Genomic DNA, 22503 nt, shown 5'->3' on the forward strand with positions numbered 1-22503 from the left:
TACCCTTCAGATTTGCGTCACCGCTGTCTCGGTGGAGTTTAATAAACTCGGCCGTCTGCTCCTTGCTATCTAAAATATAACAGGACACTGGCGTAAATTCTCGACCGTCTCACACTTCTGTTCAATCAGTTTTCTGTTTAACATTTATTCAGCTGTGTGAAAATCCCGAAGGAACCCACCCGATGGATTAATAAAGTTTTATTTAATCGAATAATCTAATAACTTTAGTCTCAGCCAAACCGATTTACTCCGGAACAAATAAAACACAGAAAAAAGGCAAACAATTACAATTTTAAGTTATCCGAGTGACTTATATCATGTTTAACCTGAGTAGCGAAAAAGCAGGGTCTGAAAACGATGAAGCCGGGAGTCTGCTGCTCTCACCGGCTGGAGGGACCATTGAACCCCCCTGCTTGCTATCGAGCTGGCTGGTAACAGACGTCTCCGAAAACGTCGGCACACTTTTGCAAATATGCGATGTCTTGATAAACCAAGCAGATATTTGTAATTTACACAGCTACTTTCTCGCCCAGAAAGATTAATAAGAGTAATTTTAAAACTTAGTAGCGGCCGCCATTGTTGGCAGCTGAAATTTGGCTGGGCCGCGCTATGAATTCTGGGATATGGTGGGCCATGAAGGACACACCTGACCCATCCTTCAAATTCGGGGAAATGAAGGACGCATTTGTTGGCCGCATTTGAAGGAGTCGACGAATTGGGACAGCCTTTGTCACCTGGCTGTGACGTAATCGACCTTCAAATGCGGCCTCTGGAGGATGCAGCCGATGTTTTGGGACAAAGCTAATTTGACCAGCTAATGCTAAATAGGTTGCCGTTATTAGCTAATACTAATTTGAGGTGAATTAGCATTATCCACTTATGCTAACAATGTTTTCTCGTACTATATAACAATATGAGTAGCTAATGTGAAAACTATTTTTCATTCAATTTTAACTTTTCCCCTGCGATGTGAAGAGTTAATGCTAAATAGGACGCCATTAATGGCCAATTCTAATTTTAGGTGAATAACCATTAGCAGCTAATGCTAATACCATATTTTCTAATTTGACGTGAATTAGCATCATCCGTTAATGCTAACTCTTTTCCCTTGCATTATAATAATGTGAGCAGCTAATGCTAAGAACGCTGCTGTTATTAGCTAATGCTAATTTGATGCGAGTTTAGCATTATCAGGTAATGCTAACACTTTTCCCTTCCCTTTTAACAATGTTTGCAAATGCTAATTTGATGTAAATTAGCATTATATTAGTGAGGAGTTAATACTAAGTAGACTGCCATTAGTGGCTAATGCTAATTTTAGGTGAATAGGAATTGGCAGCTAATGCTAATACCATATTTTCTTGGTTTATAACAATGTGACCAGCTAATAATTAGTAGGTTGTCATTATTAGCTAATACTAATTTGAGGTGAATCAGCATTATTCGCTTATGCTAACAACGTTTTTTCTTACTTTTAAACAATACGAGTAGCTAATGTGAACACTTTTTTTTTATTCAATTTTAACTTTTCCCCTGCGATGTGAAGAGTTAATGCTAAATAGGACGCCATTAATGGCCAATTCTAATTTTAGATTAAAAAGCATTAAAAGCTAATGTTAATACCATATTTTCTTGCTTTATATCAATATCAGTAGCTAATGCTAGGTATGTAGCCAACATTAGCTAATGCTAATTTAGGTGAATTAACATTAGCCACTAATGCTAACAATGTTTTTGCCAACTCTTTTCCTTTGCAATATAACAATATGAGCAGCTAATGCTAAGAAGGCTGCCATTATTAGGCAATGCTAATTATTATGCGTGTTAGCACTATCCACTGCTGCTAGCAATGTTTTATCTTACCTTTTCACAATATCAGCAGCTATATCTAACATTTACTTTCATTTTAGTTAAGCCTATTTAGCATTAATTAACTGGCTAATTCTAATTAGGGGTGAATAATTATTACCAGCTAATGCTAATATCATTTTCTCTTCCCCTTTAACAATGTGGGCAGCTAGTACTGCTCATACTGTTTGCTTTGTAAGAATGACAGCAGCTAATGATACAAAGTCTACCGTTATTAACTAATGCTAATTTGATCTGATTTAGCATTATCCGATAATGGTAACGCTTTTCCCCTGCCTTAAAACAATGTCAGGAGTTAATGCTAAGTAGGCTGCCATTAGGGGCTAACTCTAATTAGGGGTGAATAATTATTAGCAGCTAATGCTAATACTGTTTTCTCTTTCCTTATAATAACTTGAGCAGCTAATGCTAATTTGATGTGAATTAGCATTATATTAGTGAGCAGTTAATGCTAAGTAGGCTGCCCTTATTAACTAATACTACGTTGACGTGAATTAGCATTACGCACTACTGCTAATACTGTTTTCCCTTACTTTTTAACAATGGTCGTGTCCAAATTCATGGGCTGCATCCTCCTGAGGCCGCATTTGTAGACCGATTACGTCACAGCGACGCACCGAAGGCTGTCCAAATTCGTAGACTCCGACAAATGCAGCCGACAAATGCGTACTCCTTTTCCCCAAATTTGAAGGATGGGTCGGGTGTGTCCTTCGTGGCCACCATATCCCAGAATTCATAGTGCGGCCCAGCCAAACTCCAGTTTCCAACAATGGCGGCAGCTACTAAGTTTTAAAATTACTCATACTAATCCTTCTGGGTCACAAAATAAACTTTTAACATATTTTCAGGCGAGAAAGTAGCTGTGTAAACATCAAATATATGCTCGGTTTATCACGATATTGCATATTTGCAAAAGTGCTTTGACGTTTTCGGAGACGTCTGTTACCCAACAGCTCGATAGCTAGCCGAGAGCTCGAGGGTTACTGAAGCCGCCGAGAACGGCACAACTCCCGGCACATCATTTTCAGATCACCGTGGACTTTCGCTGCTCGGGTTAAATGTAATATATAAGTCACTTAGACAACCTAAAAATGTTATTGTTGGGCTTTTTTCAGTGTTTTGTGTGTTCGTGAATAAATCAGTTTGGCTAACATTAAAGTTATTCGATTAGATAAAATAATACGTCCTTGATTTTTACACAGCTGACCAAACGTCAAACAGAAAACTAATTAAACAGAAGTATGAGACAGTCGAGAATTTACGCCGGTGTCCTGTTATATTTTAGATAGCAAGGAGCAGACGGCCGAGTTTATTAAACTCCACCGAGACAGCGTTGACGCTAATCAGAAGGCTAGACCGTCCCATTTCCCCAGCCGTTTACTTCCGGCCTACCTGACCTTCTGAGGAGGATGCAGCCCATGAATTTGGACATGACCAATGTGAGCGGCTAATTCTAAGTACGCTGTTGTAAACAGCTAATGCTAATTTAATGTGAGTTAGCATTATTCAATAATGCTAACACTTTTCTCTTACTTATTAAAAATGATAGTAGCTAATAATAATACTCTTTTCCGTTGGGTAACAACGAAGTGAGGATTTAATGCTAAGTAGGCTGCTTTTAGCGGCTTATTCTAATTATAGGTGAATAATTAAGCACTAGGAGCTAATGCTAATACCCTTTTCTCTTGTGTTATAATGATGTGACGTTAATGCTAAATAGGCTGCCATGAGTGACTTTTTCCTTGCATTATAATGATGTGAAGGGTTTATGCTAAGTAGGCTCCCATTAGCAGCTAAAGCTAATTTGAGGTGAATAAGCATTAGTAGCTAACGCTAATATCCTTTTCTCTTGTGTTATAATGATGTGAAACGTTAATATTGTTCTCAAACAACAGAATGAGACTGAAATATTGATTCTAACAGGGTCCATAAACAGCATTAGCTTAGCAGCATTAGCTTATCAGAGTTTCCATCATGGTCACACAAATCTTTAGCAGACCAAAGTGGCCTACTTAGATATAGCTACTCAAGTTGTTGAAAGCAAAGGAAAACAGTATTAGCAGTAGCTGCTAAATGTGCACTTGAGAACAAATTATTGTGAATTCAGGTGTGAATGTAGAGTTTGTCATTATTTAAGCTTCCATTTCCAAATCTTAGCTGCTCCTGTCTGCCTCTTTGTCACACTATCCCACTATCTCAGGTACACCTGTGACCTAATAAAGTCTAAAGTTACAAAATGTTGTCTCTGTCCAAATATTTATGGACCTAACTGTAGGTCTACTTTTAATGAAACTCTCAACATGACTTATCAGTTATAATTAATGTTCCTGAAAACAGACTCCTTGGAGACCCCTACATAAATATCCATGTTCTATCCAGTTAGACTAGTGTGTCTGTCCCTGAAAATATTCCTGCATGTGTGATTTTTCATGTCTCATCTGCAGGAAACAAACATGAAGTGAGTGAAGGACACAGGAAATGTTTCCAGCTCTTCCTCCTCTATCAGAGATTCTCTCCATACCTGAGAGTGTCCAGTCTCCAGCCTGGTTCCTTCAGTCCAGCCGACAGCAGCTTCATTCCTGCGTCACCTGGATGATTGTAGCTCAGGTCCAGCTCTCTCAGATGGGAGGGGTTGGAGCTCAGAGCTGAGGCCAGAGAAGTACAGCCTTCGTCTGTGATCAGACAGCCTGACAGACTGCAGACACACAAAACAACAATCTATCTGTCAACAATCGTTTTCTCTTTGTCACAATAACATCTATCCATTTACATCCATTCAATGTAACTTTATTTAAAAGTGACAATTCCCAACGGACAACAACAATCATCTGAAGCTGTTTAACAGTGTAAGGTAACAGCCTCCAATATTAGAGAGAAAGCCCCAAACATCAGACAATTGTGGAGATACAGAAATTCTTTTATTGCTGCCATATAATCTGCATCATTATAACTGCATTAATAACATTCTTTACAGCATTATTCCATCTAATAATATTTGATAATGAGAAACACTCCTAAATCTTTAGTTCTGAACTTTTCCAGTGGGCCAAGGTCAACATTATTAGATAATGCTAATTCTTTTCTCTTACATTATAACAATGTGAGGAGTTAATGCTAAGTATACTGCCATTAGCGGCTAATTCTAATTAGGGGTGAATAATTATTAGTAGCTAATGCTAATATCGTTTTCTCTTCCCTTTTAACAATGTGAGCAGCTAGTGCTAGGTAGGCTGAAGCTAGCAGCTAATGCTAAAGCTAAAGATAATTTTATGTGAATTAGCATTACATTAGTGAGGAGTTAATGCTAAGTAGACTGCCATTAGCAGGCAATGCAAATTTTAGGTGAATAGGAATTGGCAGCTAATGCTAATACTATATTTTCTTGCTTTAACCCTTTAAAACTGGTCAGAGTGGGCAAACTCTGTTTTGCGCAACTATTTTTAAATCCCGGTAGCACTGTAACCACGTGAGCTAGCGCAATAATTTTTTTTGCATATGAAACCTAAGGAGGTGTACTTACATCTTATGCCATCAGCTTGTCCTAGGTTACAGTTTCCTTCCACATATGCTTAGGACTCATATTGCACTGCTGGAAATAGTTGATTTTGATACATATGCTGTTATTTTGCAAATTTGCAGTATAATATTTATTTTCGTTTTCCTGCAGTATATAAAAATTGGTGTATTTCAAAAATAAAACTATGAAGGCACTCAAAATAAATTTCCTGTGGTGGGAAACTATTTTGTGCAACTTTTTTGTATTTACAGTTTTGAGGGATAAGCCTCTTAAATTTCTCTAACTAGAAATATATGTTAAAAAAACAAAAACGATTTTCAATTTTTTTGTAGTTTATTTCACTTTTTTGCAATTTATGTAATTACTATGCACTTAATACATACATATTATTAAAATTTAGGCTGTAATGGTTGTATTGATGTATAGCAACTTGAAATGCTCCCAAAAATGGCTCTACAGCATGTAAAAATATAATATAAGCTCTGGCGGACTTGGTTCTATGGTAGGTCTTAAAGGGTTAAATCAATATCAGTAGCTAATCCGATTGTTCAGTCTGACGTCAGGTGAAGTCATTTTTATGCATCTAAGAGCTGTGTTGAACTCAACATTACAAACTGAACATTAGAACTATCCTCTTCTCCAGGATTTTCCTGATTTAACATTTCAATACGATTCATTTTTGTTCTCTACACCTGCCGTCATCACTTCAATTATTCCCACTGTGGATTTGATCATATTGCTTGCCCAGCATCTCTACATTTTCCCATCCATACTACCTCTAGCTCATTAACACTATTAATACTGGAAACTGCTGGTGAAGCCTGATGGTGACACTTTCGGGTGAAGAAGTGAATTGCAGTAACAGGACTGGCTGGCTTATGATACACTGGACATTTCCAGCGCTTTGTTTTCTCTGCTCACAGACAACACAGATACATGCATGTATATACAGCCCACGTCCAGCTCTGCATGCACTCCTTCTGCTCCATTTCTATAGAGAATAAACAACGTAACACAATCATTCTCCATTGTTTTCACTCAACCAGCTGCATTTAATGAAGGAGTTTGAATTTACTTTACAACAGCTGCTGTTGTTTCCTGTCTGCATTCATGTTCTTAACTGTACTCCACACATTCTGAACTGGTGTAGTTCTTCCTAAAGTACTGCAGTATTCCTGCCAGTACATCCTCTTAGTTTTCCTAACTGTTTCCTCTGATGCTCGTTGCTATTCTTTCCTCAATGCAAATTCATGCTAAGCTCCTTCATATCCATCCCTGTTTCTAAACCTGTAATAATTCCTTTAATGTGTCTTTGGCCTAATTATGAGTCTGTCCATATGTTTTTAGTTCCTCACTTGCTTTGGTTTCTTAGCTCTGATTCTCTGAAATGTATCCTTGAAATCATTTACTGGCATCTCTCCCTCTCACTCCCACTATCCCCAGAACACCAGAGTATTCATCTCCTGGGCCCTATTTCAGGAAGCCGGTTTAGAAAACTCAGAGTGAAAAACGATACTCAGGGTTGAGTAACCCCGAACTGTCCAACTCGGAATATTCGGTTTCAGAAAGGCTGATAACAAGTAGTTCAATCAACGCGGAGTTGCTTTAACCCCAAGTTAAGCGCGCGCACAAGGATACATAAAGCCCTGATGAGTGGAGCACAGATTAAGCGAGTCACCATGGAGACGGAGGGAAAGAAGGCGCGGTCAATGTATTTTACAGCGCTTGACACCGAAATTCTGATGGCAGCATATGCCGATAACATGCAAATTTTGCTGAAAAAAAGTAACACAACCTCAGCTGCAAAAGAAAGGGAGCATGCATGGCAAAACATAGCCGACAGAGTCAATGCGTGATTGTTAATTTAAACATTGATCTAGGGATTTCCACCCATTTAACACGTTATTTTATTATATTTCATTTTTTATTTTATACATTTTATTTTGTGACGTGATGTGAGCGCAGGTGCAACCCAACAGGCCCCAAACGTTCCTGGCAGCAAGTAAAAATGAAATATAAAAATATAGTCCAAACAGGTAAGGTGTAATTGTATTATGAGCCATAGTGCTTGGTCTGTTTGCCCCATGTAAATCAATTGCAGTTAGAGGCTACATTAATTTTCTTTCTGTAAGCACTTATTGAAATTATCTGAGCACATTACAAGTACATATTTGCTTACTCTGTATGCTCAAATGTGACCCGTTATAGCCAACAGAAAAAAAGCGGAGGCCCGAAAAACAGGTGGGGGTCCTCCACCACCACCACTCACAGAGCCTGGCCACTTGGCTTCCACATTTGTGATAATGTTGGCAGCATCACATATGATCTTCACAGTGCAGAGAACACAAATTAGCATCCATTACTATAATGGAATAATTTGTTAGTTTGAAATGCTACAGAGAACTATGCACCTGTGCATTAATGCTGTGGAAAGACTTCCTGTTCACATAGTCTCCTTCATTTACTGAAGGAGCAATGATTGGAATGTGAGTGCCATCTATACAGCCAATCACGCCTGGGAACCGTGAAAATAAATGTAAAATTTAAGTATTAGTTCAAGTATCACCACATCATGAATTAAGTTTTGTTCATCCTGCTACCTGCAATTTTGCGGAATCCCTCTTTGATAAATCTTGTGGGTCTGTGACCGGGGAACACCACAGACGAGTGCAGGAGACGTTTCAGTGCAACTGTAACATTCCTGACTGCCCGACAGACGGTAGCCTTGGAAACGTGCTCAGCGTCACCAATATTATACAGAAAGCTCCCGTTTGCAAAAAACCGAAGTGCAATACAAATAATATGTACAGAACTGAGAGCATGTCCACGATGTGTCACATGAGCAATATTAGGCCTGAGGATGTTATTCACATAAATTATAGATTGTGCTGAAAAACGGTAACGTTCACACAGAAAATCATCAGGAAATGATAAAATGTCCAAACGCGCTCTAATCACTCTCTCCTGGCGGAGAGCTCTGCGGAGAATTTGGGCTTCAACATCTACTGGCTCTTCAAGGAAGGGGCACGCCATGTCTGACACTTCCTACAGTCAGGTTTCCGACACAGAGGCGGAGAACGTCAGGGTTAGTTGAAGTAAACCTGCTAGGGGGCAGGTTAGCTTCACAGAGTGTGTCGTCATAGTGACTCACTCAGGATGAATCTAAACTCGCTTTGTGAAACTGAAAACCCAGAGTTTTCATTAACTCAGGGTATACTTACTCAGAGTTTGCACTAAACCGGCTTCCTGAAATAGGGCCCTGGCCTCTTTACATTTTCTCCAATCATCCCTGTTTCTAGAGTCTCGCCCCATCTGCAGGCAGTCCAAGAGAAACTGCCTCTGCCATTTTCTTCTTCTTAATCTTTGATTTTTCTCTTCACTTTCTCCATTGGGTCTTCTTAGACGCACTTTCCAGAAAGCAGCAACATTTTTTGTGCCCCATTTTTCAAATTGTGCATCTTACTTCAGCTTAATGTGTTTACTGTTTTGTTTTTACACAGGTCATGTAAAAGAAATCCTACCAGAGACTCGACAAAGCTGAACTGAAAGACAGCACGGGCAATAAATCAGAGCAGCACAGAACTTAAGCACACATATATAAGGTGATTTAACAAATCATGTCTGTTGTAAATGAGTAAGCCATTTATCGACCTGACTCAGGTTTTAAATCATCATCAGAAAAGACTGAATCCTGACCTGAGAATCCCAAGTGTACACTTTGGACTCTCCACTGCAGAAAATAGAAGCTTCAGTCCTGAATCCTGCAGGTTGTTGTTACCCAGGTCCAGCTCTGTCAGTCGGGAGGACTGGGAGCTCAGGACTGAGGACAGAGCTTCACAGCTTCTGTCTGACAGGTTACAGCCACTCAGTCTGAAGAAAGGATGACAAGAAGACATGAAACACTTGTGTTCAAGTATATTCATGGCGCCATGAGGAGCTACTACATTTACAGTATTTCAACACTGTTTCAGGACATGCTGGAATCCTTATTGCCTCATGTTACAAAAGACAAATGTGGCAGCTTACTGTGACTTGCACAGATTCATTAAAAAAAACAAAACATACACACAATGTTAATTTTTTCCAAATTAAATTGATTAAATGATGTTAATTGATGAAAAAAAATCGATATTGCTTGATCTGACCTCAGCGTTTCCAGTTTGCAGTATTGACTCTTTATCCCAGCAGACAGAAGCTTCAGTCCTGAATCCTGCAGGTTGTTGTTACCCAGGTCCAGCTCTGTCAGATGGGAGGACTGGGAGCTCAGGACTGAGGACAGAGCTTCACAGCTTCTGTCTGACAGGTTACAGCCACTCAGTCTGAAATCAAGCGGGAAGGGAGAGAAGATCAACAAAACAAATCAGAGCTTTATTGCTTTTTTGTTGTTTTTAAGCAGAAATCAGTGAGGTGCTGCTAGATTCTGTTCTTTTGGTTTATTACCCAACAACACACACATACACTAATATTTGTGACTTTTGTAATAGTAGCATTTACAATGCAAAGCAACAGCGATCACAGATTGAAGGGGCCTGAATAAAACTACAATGCAGTGATTTTTAAGATGACCTGTTCTTCCAATTTCCAACAACAGATTTCTCCAACCTTACAGTTAAAAATAATTCTTCATCTCATACTGAATCTTGGTGCCCCTCCCCCAGTTTATTAAAATGAAGAGGTACTGAAGTTGCTGTAAGTGATGTGTGATGCCACTGATTTCCTTTCTGATCCAATACAAAGTAAAATTCAGGCTGGTATCTGCGATACTGATGAAAACTATTCCTTCAGAATCAATACAAGACATAAGAAAATATGTTTTGTATAACATAAAAAGCCTGAATTTTAAAATATTCAGTTAATAATCAAAAACAAATGTGACTGAAAATAATAAAACTGAGAAACATTTCATGGCCATTGCTACGGGCCATTCGATCCTTTTACAACCATTGCAAGAGCTTGGTTGGCATAGCCGGCAATAAGTTGGATAGTAATAAGTCCGGTGGGTGATGGGCTCCACCAGGGCTGCCCTTTGTCACCGATTCTGTTCATAAATTTTATGTTTAAAGGCTGTATCAAAAGTTCATTCAAGTTACAATATTGTGGTCAAAAGTTCTCCTTTTTTCTTTTATACTATACAACTACGCTGGCTCATGGTTTTAGGACATGGATCTGTCATGGAAGAAATCTATGACCACTTTTAATCAACATTTTAAAAATAAACATGATCACAGATTTACTTACAGAGCTTTGTTGGAGGCTTTGACCACTGGCAGCAGCCTCAGAAGAGCCTCCTCTGAAGCAGAGTATTTCTTCAGGTCAAACACATCCAGATCTTCTTCTGATGACAGTAAGATGAAGACCAGAGCTGACCACTGAGCAGGAGACAGTTCATCTGTGGAGAGACTTCCTGATCTCAGGGACTGTTGGATCTCCTCCACTAGAGAACGATCATTCAGTTCATTCAGACAGTGGAACAGATTGATGCTTTTCTCTGCAGACAGATTCTCACTGAGCTTCTCCTTGATGTACTGGACTGTTTTCTTATTGGTCTGTGAGCTACTTCCTGTCTGTGTCAGCAGACCTCGTAGGAGAGTCTGATTGGTCTGCAGTGAAAGACCCAGGAGGAAGCGGAGGAACAAGTCCAGGTGTCCATTTGGACTCTGCAAGGCCTTGTTCACAGCACTCTGGTGGAGAGACTCTTTTTTTCTAAAAAAACTAGACCGCTTGGAGGTTGTTTGTTGTTCTTCCAGCAGATTGAGTCCAGAGTTGATGAAGGTCCGATGGACATGAAGAGCAGCCAGAAACTCCTGAACACTCAGATGGATGAAGCAGAACACCTTGTCCTGGTACAGTCCTCTCTCCTCTTTAAAGATCTGTGTGAACACTCCTGAGTACACTGAGGCTGCTCTGATATCGATGCCACACTCTGTCAGGTCTGATTCATAGAAGATCAGGTTTCCTTTCTGCAGCTGATCAAAAGCCAGTTTTCCCAGAGATTTAATCATCTTCCTGTTCTTTTTATTCCAGTGTGGATCTGTCTCAGCTCCTCCATCATACTTGACCTTCTTCACTTTGGCCTGAACCACCAGGAAGTGGATGTACATCTCAGTCAGGGTGTTGGGCAGCTGTCCTCCCTCTCTGGTTTCCAGCACATCCTCCAGAACTGTAGCAGTGATCCAGCAGAAGACTGGGATGTGACACATGATGTGGAGGCTTCGTGATGCCTTGATGTGGGAGATGATCCTGCTGGCCTCCTCCTCATCTCTGAATCTCTTCCTGAAGTACTCCTCCTTCTGTGGGTCAGTGAACCCTCTGACCTCTGTCACCATGCCAACACAGTCAGGAGGGATCTGATTGGCTGCTGCAGGTCGTGTGGTTATCCAGAGGCGAGCAGAGGGAAGCAGTTTCCCCCTGATGAGGTTTATCAGCAGCACATCCACTGAGGTGGACTTTCTAGGGTCAGTTAGGATTGTAGTTTTGTGGAAGTCCAGAGGAAGTCGACACTCATCCAGACCATCAAAGATGAACACAACCTGGAAGTCTTCAAAGTTGCAGATTCCTGCTTCTTTGGTTTCAGTAAAGAAGTGATGAACAAGTCCCACCAAGCTGAACTTTTCCTCTTTCAGCACATTCAGCTCTCTGAAAGTGAATGGAAATATGAACTGGATGTCCTGGTTGGCTTTGTCTTCAGCCCAGTCCAGGCTGTATTTCTGTGTTAAGACTGTTTTCCCAATGCCAGCCACTCCCTTTGTCAGCACTGTTCTGATTGGTTCATCTCTTCCAGGTGAGGCTTTAAAGATGTCTTCTTGTCTGATTGTTGTTTCTGGTCTGTCTGGTTTCCTGGATGCTGTTTCAATCTGTCTGACCTCATGTTCATCATTGACCTCTGCAGTCCCTCCCTCTGTGATGTAGAGCTCTGTGTAGATCTGATTCAGGAGGGTTGGGTTTCCTGCTTTAGCGATGCCCTCAAACACACACTGGAACTTCTTCTTCAGGGTGGATTTAAGGTTACGATGACAAACTGCAGCTTGAAGTTCTGAATGAGAAGAAAAATAAACACTCAATTCCAAAAAGAACTAATCTTTAAAACATGTTGCTCCATCTTCCATCTCTGGAAAATGTTCATTTATCCAGCAGCTTAAATCTTCACAGAAATCCTCTTACTGCTCTGCAGACGGTCAGCCAGCTCCTCCTGCTTCATTCTCCTCAGGAAGTCCACTGTGATCTTCACAAATGCCTCTCTGCTGCTGCTCCTCTGACTCTCTAAGCATTCTGGGTAACCTGGACTCAGAACCTTCTGGATCTTCTTCAGCTCGTTCTTCACAAAAGTGATGATGTTGTCCTCCAGCAGCTGGAACAGAATATTTATGAATGAGCCAATCAGACTGAAATCATGGAGCCAAACATCAGATCCATGTTGGACACACTGACGATCCACTGGTCTACAAAGAGCAGCATGGAGATGACTGTGAACAGAACAGATGTAACAGTAGTTGTTGTACATGTACAGACCATAAATATGGAGTCCAGCTGTGTTTGATGCTGCTGGGCAGACTGACGACTGGGAACCTCTGAGCTCTGCTGGTCCACTCTGTGGAGGAACCATAAAGGATTAGATCAACACAGGATAAAGATCCAGGAGTTTCTGCTCAAATAACTTCATCTGAATCAAGTCTGTCAAGTTTTAGACTCTCAGATTCTGAAGATATATTTTCTGTTTTCTATGAACTTTCTTTCATCAGTGATGGAAGTGATGATGCTGCAGAAGCTCAGAGGAAACTTTGAGACTTCATCAAACTGATAAATTCACTCACTGGAAGGTAAAACTGTGATGAACCATCAACTAATGCTCTCAGGAGGTCAAAGGTCCCTGAATGTAACTGTGCAGCAGATTCATCGAGTGTTTGAAACCTGACCACTTCCATATGTTTTCATTCTAACACAAGAAGTCCTTTTCTCATTGCTTTGATTTGAGTTTTCATTTGAGTTTTCTGAGTCTCGTATTTGGAGTCGAGTCTGATCAATGATCTTACAGAAGAACATTAAAAAGGATTTACCAGTGCTGTCAAAATTAACATGTAGGGTTAGGGTTAGGGGTTCATCTGTTATCATGATTAACATGATAAAAACCTTTAACACGACACATCTGGAGAGCAGAACGACTCAAAATCCCTGAAATGTTTCTATCAATGCACTTCGGGCAGTTTGTCCAAGTAGAGTTACCTTTGCACACGTGCAGATGTGCAGCACATCTGTTGTGATGGCAGCTGAACCAATCAGCTCAATATGGAAGATGACAAACACACACTGACCTCTCGATAGAAAGTTTGAGTATTAAAAAAATAACAAGGCGGACCAGCCGACCAACATGAAGGACTCTGCACATCGTGACAGAAGGAATTTTCTTTTCACCGAAGCACTTCCAGCTTAAAATATCACAACGATGCAAAGCACTGATGACACAACTGCCAAGTGGACAAACTGCAGACCTGTTAGTGTTGTTAATAACATAGTTTTGGTTCCTCGTGTCAAAGACTTGAAGAAGAGTGACAGAGAGTGTTAGACTGCTGCAGGATCAGTGCCACCTCCACAGACCTGTGAAGAAAATGATTGTTTGACAGATGGGCTCAGATTCAGGATCAGCTGAGGAGTTTGTGGCTGACAGAATCCTGCAGGTACAGAGCAGAGCCCATCATTAGCATGCAGGACTGTCCCTGGGGGTGTCGGCTCATTCAGGAGGTTAATCAATGTTTACATGTTCAATAAACATGTTAAGTGTGTAAATTTGCCCTTTTCTCTCGAGTCTGTTTGCTCATGAAATGAAATTTGATTCGTTTACATTAAAAATGATGTTTAATGGTGATTCATCCAAATTAATCCACAGTAACCCTGTGATGAGTCTGATTAAACATTTTCATTAACAGCAGTAATATAGATTATATATTATTATATATTAGTGCACACTTAGCTTTTAGTATATATTGTTAGGTATTTTAGTACCATGGGAGCATTTACTGGATATTGTTTTATAGTGACATTATGCAGGAAAACTCTATCATTCAATAAGGCCCCTTTGTTTTAGTTATTTTTCTCTTTGACCCAAGAATTGATGTGTGAGAATCACAGGCTGGTACAAGGTTGAAATACCACAGAGATCACTCCCTCAGCTACATTAGTTTCTTAATCTTTTAGGAGACGCCTGTTGAAGGCCAAATGGTTTGTTTCAGATTTCACTAATGTAAGAACTCTTTGTTTTGTGCCTTGAAAATATGTCGCTGAGATAATCACAATTGTATCTGAACTAATAAACTACACAAAGGATGCTTCTTCACCCAAGGGCAGGAAGACGCTCCCTTATCTTGGTCTGTACTGGTTTAAACTGATAATCTGCTGTCTCGTGAATTTTACCCTCTATATAAACTGTTGTACTTGTGAATAAAGTTGAGTCAATTTGGGAAGACAACCTGAAGCAGTCTCTGTTTTCTTGTTCTCCCAAGCTGCTCCCGAGCTCGTACTAACACGCTGAATGGCATGCTTGAATATTACTTGAGAATATATTTGACTGTGTTACAGACTAAGGGACATTCTCTGCTGATAGACGTCCACGCCTCGAAGGAAGTCGATCCACGGATTAGGCCCTGGAAACCGTTTCCTTCATATATGTTTGTTACAAAGTTGTATTTACAGCAGAGAAGCTGAGTTAAAGACTGAAAACTATTCAAAGTCTCTTTGAATTGAAGCGTTTAACATTCTTTGTGTTTATTCTGCATTGACTTCATTATATGGTGTAAACGTCTGTTACAGGCTTAAATATAAAGTTGGAAAAATGTAACTGCAGCTATTGATCAAGTAATTGTGATTAACCCTTTAAGACTGACCATAGAACCAAGTCCACCAGAGCTTATATTATATTTTTACATGCTGTGGAGCCATTTTTGGGAGCATTTCAAGTTGCTATACATCAATACAACCATTATAGCCCAGATTTTAATAATATGTATTCATTAAGTGCATAATAATTACATAAATTGCAAAAAAGTGCAATAAACTACAAAAAAATTGAAAATCGTTTTTGCTTTTTTAACATATATTTGTAGTTAGAGAAATTTAAGAGGCTTATCCCTCAAAACTGTAAATACAAAAAAGTTGCACAAAATAGTTTCCCACCACAGGAAATTTATTTTGAGTGTCTTCATAATTTTATTTTTGAAATACACCAATTTTTATATACTGCAGGAAAAACGAAAATAAATATTATACTGCAAATTTGCAAAAAAGCAGCACATGCATCAAAATAAACTATTTCCAGCAGTGCAATATGAGTCCTAAGCATCCCAGAAGCGACACAGAAAGGCATAAAGTCAAAGATAACTTTTAAAAAGACCAGTATATGCCCCGAGGCCCTGATCATAAAAAAAGACTACATTTCCGCGAAAATGACGTCACTTCCGGTTTCGGGCAGGTAATGGCGGAAATGCAAAAGTTCGCGCTGACGTCTATTCCAACGTAGAAAGTGTTATGAACAGCTGATCGGATTGGCAAAGCGTGTTTCTGGAATATTATGTTTTTGTTCCTGCAAGCGCTTTTTATGCAGTTTTTGCAAAGCTTTATGTGGAAGGAAACCGTGACCTACGACAAGCTGATGGCATGAGATGTAAGTACAACTCCTCCGGTTTCATATGCAAAAAAAAAATTTGCGCTAGCTTACGTGGTTGCAGTGCTACTGGGATTTAAAAATAGTTACGCAAAACAGAGCGTGTCCGCTCCGATCGGCTCTAAAGGGTTAATCAGGATTAATGACAGAAGATTGTGTCATTAATTAGTCATGTTTTAATCTACTGACAGCACTAGTGTTCACTCTGGTGCCTCCAACTGTTTTACGCCCTTTCAACACCTTCGTGGTCAAAAGTGTACACGCACAAAATCTACAATAAAACCCTCACGCAGCAATAGGACAGACACACAATCCATTTATCTCTGTGTCTCAAACACACACACGTGTATTCAAAGCCTCGATTTGTTCATATTTCATCTGTTGTGTTTTTATCTTCAGCGTTTTCAGTGTTGCTGCATTTACACCAAAAATGTTTCCATTGATGAATCAGATTGATTTGAATGTGTTTCATCCATACAAATCCCTCCCTGGTGGTCACATGACTCTATAACATAACAGGAGTCATGTGACAAGAGTTTCATGCTGTAAAATGTCAAAATGGTTGAATGTGGTGGAGTAAAAATGTGAGATATCAACTACTTTTCTTCAATATGAAATGTTTGCAGGGCCTGACAGGAAGTGGACGGACGCTCTGATCACTTCCTGTTTTCTGAAGTGGGTTTTCAGTTGTTTAGAAACCAAAGGCTTGTTTTAAAAGACAGTTTAAATGGGACTGAGGGAACGACGTGTTTGTAGTTTATATCCAACAACATCAAGCAGTTTAATCAAAGAGTTCATGTTGCTAACAGCTCACCTCTCTGCAGCAGACACAGGCTGGGATTTAAAATGAATGAGACGATCTTTAGACGCGTCACTCTGTAAGGACACAGAGCTGGGTGGAGGTCCAGGCTGGTTCCTGTGAATAATGATGGAGCAGTGATGTGAGTGCTGAGCTGTGACATGGAGAAGAGTCATGGACAGTTAGAGATGGTCATCTCACCTCTGAGCTTTGGTCTGGCTCTCATGTTCCCCACACAGAGTGCTTTTAGAGGGAGGGGCTCCCTCCTCTCTGTCCTCACACTGATCCATGCTGCTCAATTCACATCAGCTCACACACACTTTCTACCTGCAGAGGAAACACAAATCATTCATGTGCACATCAGCTGAAATCCTCCTTTCATCATGTGTGCTGTCCAAATATCAGCTGCTTCTTTCCTGCTTCATCTCAGTGTCAGCTGGATGCAGTCAGACAGCAGTGTGAGGCAGAGGAAGCTGCCATCAGCTGCTCTGCTATCAGACCACTAGATGGAGCCTGAAGCACACACGATGCATTCACTGACACACACTGATTCACTATTAATAAGAAAAATTAATTAAGTCTAAATATAAAACCCAACAACCTTTGTATTGTTGTCATAATCACTTCCTGTTGAAGCAGATCCAATATTTGTAATGAAGGATTTTAAACAGATAACGTCAGCATGTTTAATTCAGTTCTACACTACATTCAATTCAATTTTATTTATATAGAGCCAAATCACAACAAAAGTCACCTCAAGGCGCTTCATAGATATGCGTGCATATGGTACAGTGCAGGTGGATGCATATCCACCTGTAATTATAAAGACCCCTGACCTCCAACAGCTGTTGACACAGTAACTGGTTATGGTCAAACAGATGTGTCCACCTCGCAGCAGTTACTGTGGAACAGCAGCTGAGCTCATTCTGCAGTCAGTGTGTCAGTGAGAGCAGCAGCTCCACCTCCTCCACAGACTGATGGAGGCAGGAAAATCTGTGTACTCAGTTCTGTGAAATACTGTAAATGCAGTTTTTTTTACTGTTTATGTACAAACTGAACTTTGAGTCTCACTTCAGATTGGATTTAAGTGTGTGTGTCACACCTCTTTGTGTTACTCCAAAAAAAAAAAAAAAAAAAGCCGTCTGACTGCTCAGACTGAGTCAGGGTAAAGTTCACATGCTGATTTGCTCTGTTCGGGTTCTTCTTCTTGCTTTTCTTAAAAGTAATGCAGTACATTACTTAGTTACTGTTAGATTATAATATTATTTTATGCCATGTTATACCCCTAATTAAAGATTGTGAATTATTATGTAGTTTTAGTTTGCATTATTCTCCTGAATTAGAAGAAGCTGATAACTATTGCATTAGTTAAACTGATTTGCATTACATTAAACTGCTGACTTATTGTGAATGAATGATATTGTTTTATGATGCATTATACTGCTGAGTTATAAGAAATACTGTTTGCAGAAAGTCATCGCCTTATTTGTCTGATTAGAAGAGAACATGCTGGAGTTTTCTGCCCCATCTCAGCAGGAGCAGATAAACGGGGAGCCAAAGTTGTAGCTTAGGCGCTGTGTGAGAGAGAGCATGTGAATGTTTAGGCTTTTTATGATAAGGTGGAGGCACCAGAGGCTATAAGAGTTTGAGCAATACTCCACCATTTTGAGATCTGAGACTGTCTGCATCAGTGTCCATCTCCCACGTGTGTGATCATTAAAATCATCGTTTGACTCAACCCGACCGGACCAGTGTTGTTATTGTGGTTTTTCTCTTGTTTCCATCCCCAATATTTTGAACCATAACATTACTCACTAGATTAAGTAGTGTGTTGCTATATTCTGTTCCTCAGACCAAGAGTCTATGAACCAACTGTTCTTAGACATTTTTAGATCTGGGCTCTAAAAATCTGCTTATTGGCTCTCAGCTATAGTTAAGCAAGATGTCTTTGGTGAATTGAGGCTGTTTTATACAAGCTAAAGACACTGACTTATTCTTCACTCAGATATGCTGTGACATTCAAATGTTACAATGTTTTTATTCTGGGACTACAGGAATGATTTTATATGATTCAAAGTTCAAAACAATCCTTTCTGTCCTCTCTGTCACTTAGCCCAGTTCATCCTGTCTGGAAGCCTTTTGAAGCCTCCTTTAAGTCCGGCCTTTCCACTGAATCTGCTGATGGAGACACCATCTCCTCCACCTGCAGCTGTGGAGGTTCAGAGAAATAAATCTAACCTAGAGGTATATCTCTATATCTACAAAAGAAAGAAAGAAAAATGAATCAAACAGATTTTCTCTTTTGTTATTGGAAACATTGGAAACAATATCAGAGTCTACAAGAGAACAAAGGTCCCCGCAGGATGTCTCTGTTTGGGAAATACTCCAGTCATCCCCCTGAACCTGGTTAGTGACCTGAATCAGTGCTTTTTCCATGAATCCTACCGATGCTACCATGAAAACATGTTCAGCTTGTGTTTGAAGATGACTCACATGCTGACATTAGATACAGAAGAACTGAGAACATAAAGGGAGCAGCTTATTGAGGGAAACCCAAAAAAGCAGAACACAAGCAGCTCTGTCCAGACGGCGTGTCTCCTGCCACCCTCAGACACTGTGCAAACGAGCTGGCCCCAGTGTTTTCTGGCATTTTCAACTCCTCACTGCAGGCATGTCATGTGCCTGCCTGCTTCAAGTCCTCTACCATAATCCCTGTCCCCAAGAAACCTAGGATCACTGGACTAAATGACTACAGACCCGTGGCTCTGACATCTGTGGTCATGAAGTCATTTGAGCGCCTAGTTCTCTCCCATCTCAAGACCCTCATGGCCCCCCTCCTGGACCCCCTGCAGTTTGCATACAGAGCCAACAGGTCTGTAGACGACGCCATCAACATGGCCCTACACTTCATCCTGCAGCATCTGGACTCCCCAGGAACCTACGCCAGGATCCTGTTTGTGGACTTCAGCTCTGCCTTCAACACCATCCTTCCAGACCATCTCCGAGGCAAGCTTTCCCAGATGAATGTGCCTGATCCCATCTGCCGGTGGATCACTGACTTCCTGACGGACAGGAAGCAGCATGTGAGGCTGGGAAAGAATGTCTCGGACTCCCCGACCATCAGCACCGGCTCCCCTCAGGGCTGTGTTCTTTCTCCTCTGCTCTTCTCCCTGTACACCAACTGCTGCACCTCCACCCACCAGTCTGTCAAGCTAATCAAGTTTGCAGATGACACCACCGTTATTGGACTCATCTCGGACGGGGATGAGTCTGCCTACAGGAGGGAGGTTGAACGTCTGGTGTCCTGGTGCAGCCACAACAACCTGGTGCTGAATGCCCAAAAGACAGTGGAGATTATTGTGGACTTCAGGAAGCACACAGCCCCACTCCCCCCCATCATCCTGACTGACACCCCCATCACCTCTGTGGACTCATTCCGCTTCCTGGGTACCACCATCACCCAGGACCTGAAGTGGGAGCCCACCATCACCTCCGTCATCAAGAAAGCCCAGCAGAGGATGTACTTCCTGAGGCAGCTGAAGAAATTCAACCTGCCAACACGGACGATGATGCAGTTCTACACTGCAATCATCGAGTCCATCCTCACCTCCTCCATCACCGTGTGGTACGCTGGAGCCACTATCAGGGACAAACAGAGACTGCAGCGTGTTGTGCGCTCTGCTGAGAAGGTGATTGGCTGCAGACTCCCATCTCTGCAGGACCTGTACACCTCCAGGACACTGGGGCGTGCAGCTCGGATCTCAGCTGACCCTTCTCACCCTGGACACAGTCTGTTTGACCTGCTCCCCTCAGGCAGGAGGCTCCGGTTCATTCGCACCAGAACCTCTCGCCATAAGAACAGTTTCTTCCCCTCTGCTGTTGGACACATGAACAATAACCATATGACTGTCCCTGCCACAAACACATGACCCTACGCTGTGTCACTGCATCATTCCATGTTTGGCACTGATCACCACCTGCACTCATGTATATATCTTTCTACGCAGCACTTTTAATTCTTATTCTCATGTATATATCTCATGTATATCTCATGCACATATCTTTCTACGTAGCACTTTTAATTCTTATTCCTACTCTTATTTTTTCATGTCTATTTAAGTGCTATTTATGACACCATGTTTGCACTGAAGCACCGCAGCAATTTCCTAATGTTGTAAACCTGCTCAACATTTGGCAATAAACCCCTTTCTGATTCTGATGTTCAGCTTGTGTTTGAAGATGACTCACATGCTGACATTAGATACAGAAGAACTGAGAACATAAAGGGAGCAGCTTATTGAGGGAAACCCAAAAAAGCAGAACACAAGCAGCTCTGTCCTCTGTCTCACATCATGTTCATGAGGAGAAAAAAAGCCCCTAAAGTTCCTAAAGACAAACTGTTATAGGAGGAAACAAAGCAAACTTACAGCCGTCCTGGAAGGAGGCAGGACTCCACCTGAAGCTCAGCACAGGGGGGGAGGAGGCAGATTTTCAGAAGAGTTTCTGACAGTTTAACTTGGTGATGTCAGATTTAATCTCGTCTCATTTGTTACGTTCCCCTGAGGGGTCTAGGCGGTGAGGGGGAAGTAACAAAAAGTGTCCGGGTCAGAAAAAGGAGACAAGGCGGCAAAAGGGTTAAATTAAAGAGTTTTATTAAAGTAGCTCAACTAAAAGAGACGGACAAGCCGCTATCACCATTTAAGAAAACAAACAAAACTCAGGCGTTGGTCAATAAAGTAAAACGTAAGCCAGAAAGAAAGAGAGCAGCTCACTAGCTGTAACCACTCACATGGCACTCTGGCCCAGAGCTCACCTTTCCCTGGGATTAAATACTTTTGATTACTGACGAGAGTCAGCTGTGTAAAAGGGAAAGCTGGCACCTCAGGCAGAAGCCATTGAAGGACACGCCCACACAGGCACCTTCAGGAGGAGGCCCTGCTAGGGCCGTAACACATTTCTGTTTTTCCACTGAGCAGGTTCAGCTTTTATTAAAATAAATATGTTTGTGTCTTTCTCTAAATTCTTAATTATCAGTAATGTTCCCTGAGAAATCAACATTTCTTGGTTCTGATACAAGAAGGTCGTTTTCATGGCCGCCATTCACGTGACCCAAAGTGTTTCTAATCTCTGGAGAACCGAGGTTTTACTGATGCTCCTGAATGCAGCATAAGAAGGAATTTTCCACTAAGTTTCATGTGACATGAACACAGACGGATGACGTGTCTGTGTCAGTCTTTTTCTTTTGAAACAAACTTTATTGAGACCTATGAACAGTCCAACACCTATGAATGAAATTTAGAGGATTCAAAGAAATATTGATAAAAGTTCTCGGAGCTGCTGTGCAAATATTTTTAACTCACTATGGAAACTCCTGGTTTCAAACTTGAAGCTTTTTTGCTGAAGCAGTTGTACAGAAATAATATTAAACTATAACAGTCCTGATATACAGTGATCCCCTCAAAAATAAACACAGATATAAAACTTCTGTCCATTCTGCCATTAAAACGGTAAAATAGATCCACTGATCTGATTTTTTTACTGTTTATGAAGAATAAGCAAATATATTATAAGATGAGGTGAGAAAAAAAATGCTCAGAATCACTCGTTTGTATTCAAATGTCAAAGTTCGTGTTCATCTGTTCCTCTCCTACACGTCACTATAAAGTT

At 40.8% G+C, this 22503-nt stretch overlaps 1 protein-coding gene and 1 pseudogene across 2 annotated transcripts in view; both read right to left on the reverse strand.

Annotated features, from left to right (window-relative positions):
- Positions 1-22503, reverse strand: part of LOC147337109 (uncharacterized) — a 360298-nt gene that overhangs the window by 13993 nt on the left and 323802 nt on the right. Inside the window, exons 19-20 of the mRNA XM_086286256.1 lie at positions 9532-9705; positions 4391-4564 (exon numbers count right to left, since the gene is read on the reverse strand). Coding sequence (XP_086142382.1) covers positions 4391-4564; positions 9532-9705 — 348 coding nt within the window. The remainder of the gene's footprint in view (positions 1-4390; positions 4565-9531; positions 9706-22503) is intronic.
- Positions 10621-22503, reverse strand: part of LOC147337110 (protein NLRC3-like) — a 547272-nt pseudogene continuing 535389 nt past the window's right edge. The window contains exons 2-7 of the transcript XR_015128349.1: positions 21264-21404; positions 17038-17163; positions 16802-16953; positions 12896-12984; positions 12548-12734; positions 10621-12419 (exon numbers count right to left, since the gene is read on the reverse strand). The product of XR_015128349.1 is annotated as a protein NLRC3-like (transcript). The remainder of the gene's footprint in view (positions 12420-12547; positions 12735-12895; positions 12985-16801; positions 16954-17037; positions 17164-21263; positions 21405-22503) is intronic.

The sequence above is a fragment of the Aulonocara sp. 'chitande type north' Nkhata Bay genome, linkage group LG3 (assembly GCF_057382095.1).
Source record: "Aulonocara sp. 'chitande type north' Nkhata Bay isolate Kocher_YH1m ecotype deep benthic linkage group LG3, A_spYH_male_GT1.1, whole genome shotgun sequence".
In the NCBI taxonomy this organism is placed as follows: Eukaryota; Metazoa; Chordata; class Actinopteri; order Cichliformes; family Cichlidae; genus Aulonocara; species Aulonocara sp. 'chitande type north' Nkhata Bay.